General features: G+C 39.3%; 1 protein-coding gene and 1 pseudogene across 1 annotated transcript in view; one reads left to right on the top strand and one right to left on the bottom strand.

Moving 5' to 3' along the window:
* LOC119584797 overlaps positions 1–4,477 on the top strand; it is a 23,598-nt pseudogene extending 19,121 nt beyond the window's left edge.
* LOC119584796 (paired box protein Pax-6-like) overlaps positions 4,189–7,500 on the bottom strand; it is a 21,779-nt gene continuing 18,467 nt past the window's right edge. Inside the window, 1 exon segment of the mRNA XM_037933441.1 lies at positions 4,189–5,796. Coding sequence (XP_037789369.1) covers positions 4,852–5,796 — 945 coding nt within the window. The 3' untranslated portion in view covers positions 4,189–4,851.

Genomic DNA, 7,500 nt, shown 5'->3' with positions numbered 1-7,500 from the left:
ACCCATCTTCCTTCTTCCTCTTCCTTTCTCCCTCTCTCCACCCCCACGCTTCCTACCTCAATCCTTCCCCCTCCCCTTACCCCCCCTCCCCTTTCCTTATCCTTACCCTCCTTCCCTCCCTTCCCACCCCTTCCCCCCTCCCCCCCCTTTCCCTTTCCTACCCCCCACCCCCCCCCCCCCCACACCCCCCAAAAAAAAAAAAAAAAAAAAAAAAAAAAAAAAAAAAACGAGAGCGGTTGGCGATGCTCTTTTGTTTCCTCGGCCGATGTAATTACCTGCTTCTGATTGGTCATTACCGGACGCCATTGATTTTCATTGGCGCTAATAACGTCTAGTCATCACCCTGTCATACTTCGTTAACGGCAGGGTTGGTGTGTAGCCTATTTTTTCTGTGTACTTTTTTCTCGTTTTTCTTCGTTTTTTTTCGTTTTTTTTTCGTTTTTTTTTTGTGGGGGGGGGTTAATGTATAGCCAATTTTTTTCTATGTATTTTTTTTTTCTTTTTCGTCGTTTTTTGTTTTGTGTGTGTGTGTGTGGGGGGGGTAGTGTATAGCCTATTTTTTCGATGTATTTTTTTTTTTCTTCGTTTTTCGTTTTGTGTGTGGGGGGAGGGGGGGTAGTGTATAGTCTATTTTTTTCTATGTTTTTCGTTTTTTTTTGTGGGGGGGGGAGTGTATAGCCTATTTTTCTATATACATATTTTTTCGTTTTTCTTCGTTTTTTTATGTATCGTCTGTTTTTTTTCTCTCTCTCTCTCTTTTTCCTTCTTTTTTTTTTTACTGTACGTGTTTTCTAATATATACTTTTGTATTTTGATTTAACATCTTATCTATTTTCACTATTTTTACCATATATTTTTCTTTTTTTTACAGATTTTCGCCTTTTCTCTTTAATTTTAGTTATTTTCATCAGGTTATTCATTTTTATGGTTTACCTGTGTTTAAAATGTTTGAGTTATGTATATATTTTTTTTCTCTCTTTCTTTCTTTCTTTCTATCCTTCTTTATCTCTTCCGTTCTTTTTTCTTCGTCTTGGCTACACCTGTAATTTATTACTATCTATTATAGATCGATCGGCTACACCTGTAACTATCTATTTACTATCTATTATAGATCGATCGGCTACACCTGTAACTATCTATTACTATCTATTATAGATCGATCGGCTATTTTTCCCTTAACTTACTTTTTCATTTATTATATGATATTTGCTAACTTAACTATCTATCTCTATCTTTGTCATCGGGTATTATTATCTATTACTATCTATATCATGTCCATCTCCTGTTTTATCCCCTTTTTACTATCTATTATAAACATCCCAATTTCTATCTATCTATTTCTATTTAGATCGTCCTTTAATGTCTATCTATTCCTACTCATTATTAATCGGGTTTTTCCTCACTTTTTCTTTTTTTTTCTCCTCCACCTGTTTATCTTTGTACTTCCCCAAAAGACCCCATTCCTTCCCCCTTTTTCTATCTATCTACTATCTATTATAATCTCCTCTACCTTAATTCTTTCCTCTTTAGACATCCTCCACCCGTACATCTTTCACTTCTATTATTTAAACATCGTAACCCGTTCTATCTTCACTTCTTTATTCGTTTGCTCCACCTTCTATCTTTCCTATCTTTATAGATCGATCCTCCTTACTTCTTTCTCTATCTATTAGTCATCGCTCACCTTACTCCCCATTCCTTCTTTTTCTCGGCTCACCTGTCTTCTTTTCTCTATTATTTCGTCCTCCCTTACTTCTTCTCTTCTTTTTCTCCTCCCTGTCTTCTTCTCTTCTTTTTCTCCTACCCCTTCGATCTTCCCCCCCTTCTTTTTCTCGCTCCCTTTTTCTATTTCTTCTTTTCTCGTCCCGGGTCCCTTTTCATCTCTATCTTTTAGTCGTCCCCCTTATTTCTTTTCTATCTATTTTCTCGCTTCCCCTTTCCTTCTTCTCCTTTTCTATAAATTCCCTTTCTTTCCCTCGCTCCCTTTCATTTTCTTTTATTCCTTTTCTCCCTTCTCTATCTATCACTCTCTTTGTCCAACTCTTCTATCTATTTTCTTCTTCTTCTCTATCTCTTCCCCCCTCTCTCTCTCTCTCTCTTCTCTCTCTCTATCTCTCCCCTCTCTCTCTCCTATTTCCTCTATCTCTCTCTCTATCCCTCTCTCTCTCCTCTCCTCTCCTCCCTCTCTCCCTCCCTCCCGCCTCTCTCTCTCTCTCTCTCTCTCTCTCCTCTCTCTCTCGCTCTCCTCTCCTCCCTCTCCTCCTCTCTCTCTCCTCTCTCTCCTCCCTCTCTCTCTCTCTCTCTCTCTCTCTCTCTCCTCCTCCTCTCTCTCTCTCTCTCTCCTCTCCTCTCTCTCTCTCTCTCCCTCCTCTTCTCTCTCTCTCCCTCTCTCTCTCTCTCTCTCTCTCTCTCTCGTCTCTCTCTCTCTCTCCTCTTTCATCCCTCCTCCCTCCCCCCTCCCCCTCCTCTCACTCCACTCCCTCCACCTCCCTCCACCCCCCTCTCTATCTCTCTCTACCACTCCTCTCTCATTCCTACCACCTCCCTCCAATCCCCTTCCCTCCTCTCTTACCCCCCCCCCTTCTCTCTCCCTCTCTCTCTCTCTCTCACACACACACATATACACACATACACACACACAAACAAACACACACACAAACAAACAAGCAAACACACACACAAACAAACAAGCAAACACACACACACAAACAAACACCACACACACAAACAAACAAACACACACACACACGCACACACATACATACACACACAAACAAACACAAACACAAATAAACAAACAAACAAACACACACACACAATCACACAAACACACACACAAACAAACACAAAATTTACATAAGGGTGAAATAAAACTACATATTCCATGCCTCACACCTTTACTGTGCACACACACACTTAACATTATTAAGGCACGTGCAAAAATATAAGCTTGGCAAAGGGGTTCAGTTTGGTTTTAATATATATATATCTTAATCTTATTTCTAATTTCTATCGTTGTTTTTTCTGTTTTTTTTTTAGGATGAGAGATGAGCAATTGATGATAAATGAGAGAAAAGAATACTATTTGTTGTTTTGTTTTGTTTTGTTTTGTTTTTTTGTTCGTTATTTTATTTCTGGGTATTAGTTTGTTGGGATGCTGAGTTTGGCTTTGTCTTCGTCTTCGTCGATGGTGCGGGAGAGAATTGCAGGCAATCGAACACTTTTGGCGGGAGGAAAAGAAGGATTTCGTTTCATCTCCTTTATTTTATCTACTTTCCTTGTTTCACTGTCTATTTATTTTTCTTGTTCAGTTTTCCTTCTCTTTTTTTCTATCTCTTCCTCTATTTCTCTTCTTTCTCTTCACCCTTTTTTTTTCTTTTCTCTTTCTCCACTTCGTTTCACATCCTGTCTGGGTTACCCAGTCCCCACATCATTCTCTTTCACTTTTCCCTTCATCCGCTTATTTTCTCCTCTCTTCCGGTTATTTATCCTCTCTCTCTCCCTCCCCTCTCCCTCTTTCTTTCTCTCTCTCTCTCTCTTTCTCTCTTTTTCTCTCTCTTATCCCCACACTCTGAACGACCACTTTCGTCCGATACATTATGGAAATCAAATAAATAAAGCCGAGATCACTTTTACATTGGCTTGGGTCTACCTCTTTGGCTAAGCTCATTTATACATACATATATAAATGTGAATGTATACATATATACATACATATACATACATATACATATACGTATACATGTGTATATATATGTATATGTATGTATGTATATGTTTATATATATACATGTATGTATATATACATATATACATACATACATACGCATATATATATACAAATACATTTCTCAAAGGTCTTCGTTGCCATCAATATGTGGCAGGAGACATTTCTCGTCAAACAGAAACTTTAAATCTTAAAACTAAATGCGTTTGATTTTGTTTTGGTTTGTTACCTCTTAATGGGAAAAAAAAGGAAATATGTACAACAGTAACTAAAGAGAGAAAGAAAAGTAGAGAAGATGGATACAAAATACGTCTTTGGTGCACTCAACTACTGTGTGTCTAGCCTACGGACATGAGTTTCTGAAAGGGTTTTATATATATATATATATATATATATATATATATATATATATATATATATATATATATAATATATATATATATATACTTCAAATATATATAATCAAACTATTTTTCGTTGTTTACTTATTCACAGAAATGAAATAAACAGGAGAATCTTTTCCTTCAGCTTCATCCTATGAGAGTCAAAAACACCCATATCTACTGTACACATAACGATTTTATACAAATAAGTATCAGTAACTTGTGCATGATAACTTTACATCTATCTTTCATTCATAAGTACTTAAGCTCAATCTTTTGTGCACTTTTAGTCATGGATTTCATGATTTTAACAAAGAAAAAAAAACCTGACCTGCACTATATCAGTCTTAAACCTATATCTACATAAATTGAGTTTTTTGTTTGATCATTTTTATTAAGTATTTCTTAGGTTTGTGACAGCTGTTGATGTCGTTGAATCTCCTTATAAAAGGGTACTGAGTAACATTTATTTTTACCAAGTTTCCATTTCTTTACGAGTGAGAGAAAAGGACACGTGTTGACTGAGGCTTCGAAACCATGAGTGATACTTGCGTCACGAAGCTTCGAGAGTTAAAAACGCATCTACTGTCGCCTTGGTTCGGCAGCTGACACCGACAAACGAGTCACTGGGTGTTCCTTTGTAAAACAGTCAGCATCCGGCTTCCTGGAGGGTATAAATTAATCAATAAATTACCTTAAACGAGAGATTAAACTCATCCGGCCACGCGTCTCGACCCGCGCTCAGGCGTCTTCCATTTTCTCTTGCTTGGTTTCTTCCTCCTCCTCCTCCTCCGTCTGCCCGCCACTCTTCTCCTCCTCTTTGGCCTCCTCTTTATCCTCGCTCTCCGTCCTCCTCCTCTTGACGCTCAGGTCCTGCGCCTCGACCTCCTCCTCTTCCTTCTCGTCCTCCTTCGCGTCGAGGTCGATCTCGATGTCGCTGTCCTCGTCCTCGTCCTCGTCCTTGTAGTGGGCGGTCTGGGCGGCCGACTTGAGCAGGCAGCGAGCCTGGGCGGCCATGATCTCACGGGCGTGGGCGCTGGAGAGGTTGATGGGCGTGAGGGTGAGGTCACGCCCGAGTGAGAAGCCTGGGTACTGGGGCAGCGAGAGCAGGCTGGCGGGCAGCAAGGGAGGCGGCGGCGGGCGGCTGCTCAGGCGCCCGAGGTGGGCCGAGGTCGACATGGGCGGGCTGTGGCGCAGATGGGCGTGGGGCAGCGGGTGTGGCATGGAGAGGTTGAGGGCGGCGGCCGATGCGGGTGAAGGCGGAGGTTGGGGAAGGGGTGAGAGCAGGCGAGGGTGCGCCCCCAGCGGAGGCGGAGGAGGTGGAGAGGTCGAGGCCGGCCGCGGGGAGCGCCGCCCCAGCGCCGCCGACGGGCCGCCAGGGGTGGAACCGCCTGCCGGGGCCGAGGTGGTGGTGGGGCAGGCGCTGGAGGGGCTGATGGGGGAGGCGCAGGCCGTGGGGCTCGGCCGGCTGCCGGACGACGACGGGGGCGCCGCCAGGGGGGCTGACGCGGGGCAGGGGGACGGGGGGCTCGGGGAGCGGCGCATGTCGGGGGTCGACGCGCCCTCGGAGTAAGGCGAGGTCGTCCTCGGCGAGTGGGGGAGAGGCTCGTCGGAGGAGGAGTAGGGGCGGAGGACGCTCAGCTGCTGGTGGCGCCTCCACTTGGCCCGTCTGTTGGAAAACCACACCTGTCAGAAACCAGGCGGGTGTTACTCGCTGGGATCCGGCTCTTGCTTACGGCCTACCTACCTACTTACGCATGTACTTACGCCTTAACTTACGTGTCTACCTGTCTACTTACTTATTTACTTACTTACGTGTGTCTATCTACCTATTTACTTATTTTCGTGTCTACCTACCTTACTTATATTCTTGCATACCTACTAACTTCCTTGCTTGTCTACTTACTTACGAGTCATTCACTTGACTACCTACTTAATGACTGTACTTACACCTAAACTACTGACTCTACCACTGATATACTCTGCAATGTGCATTTATCGTATACTTTGATATACTCAGTTCGTACTATTTAAGGCATTATGTCAATGGTAAAGCTTTTTCCTTGAGTGATATACTGATATATTTTACTTCGTTACTTTCTCAATAAACACAAAAATTATATTTAGATATTTTAGATATTATATTCACAAAAAAATATATTTAGATATTTTATGCATAAACCAATTCCTTTCAGATACATTAAAGATATTCCGCATAATTACACACCTTTTAAAAAAAAATTCTAAACTATAACCTGGTATACACCTGGTATATTCATGCATTAATGACCTCAATCATATGACTACTACATCAGGTTTGTTACATGATATATTTCAAAATATTTCAAACATTTATTTAGTTTTCATGATCATTTACAAGTCTGTGTTTAGCGTCTCTTAAATCTGATAACAAGAATGGTGTACGGTGTTCTGTTAGTTAATGGTTAATGCTGCCTCTGTTTGCCTCATTTACTATAAATCATTCACTATATTAAAATCTCACTCACTATATATCTTAATACTATATCAGATCACGTATATCAGATCATTCACTATATCAGCATAATTCTCTATATCGTACCATTCACTATACTATAGGACTACTCACTATACCATGCCACCATTCACTATCATATCTATCATATCATATCCCTATTATACAATATTATTCACTATACCATATCACTAGTCACTATATATCACTATTCACTATAGCATGCGATCATTCACTATTTCATCTTTTACTATCTCACATCATATATGCCAATTCAATAACGAGCTTAATTTTTTTCATTCACATTTTACTTTTTTACTGGTATTGTTATTATTATCATTATTATCATTATCATTATTATTATCATTATTATTAATTATTAATAGCATTATTAGCATTATTGTAGTTGTTTTTTGTTGTTATTATTATTATCATTATTATTATTATCATTATCATTATTATCATTATCATTATCTTTATTATTATCATTATCATAATTATTATTATTATTATTATTTACATTATTTTCACCCTAATAATAATAATAATTATTATTATTATTATTATTATTATTATTATTATTATTATTATTATTATTATTATTATTATTATCATCATCACCATTATCCGTATTATTATTGTCATTATTCACTATAACTGTACGACATCCTGCCTATATTACACCTTGCTATACTTAACAAAATACAAAATTACGTGACCAGTTGTAAGCTTCTTTGTTATATTTAGTCCTTCCCTGGTAACTACCTTGTCAAAACCATACTTAAATTTTCGATCCAAGTTTCGAGATACTTGTTAAAATATTATGAAAATATTATCAAGATTATAATATGAAATTATATATATATATACATATATACATATATATATATATATAT

Source organism: Penaeus monodon, chromosome 18 (genome assembly GCF_015228065.2).
Source record: "Penaeus monodon isolate SGIC_2016 chromosome 18, NSTDA_Pmon_1, whole genome shotgun sequence".
Taxonomy (NCBI): domain Eukaryota; kingdom Metazoa; phylum Arthropoda; class Malacostraca; order Decapoda; family Penaeidae; genus Penaeus; species Penaeus monodon.
Note: the sequence above shows the minus strand (reverse complement) of the source record. Positions and strands in the feature narration are given on the sequence as shown.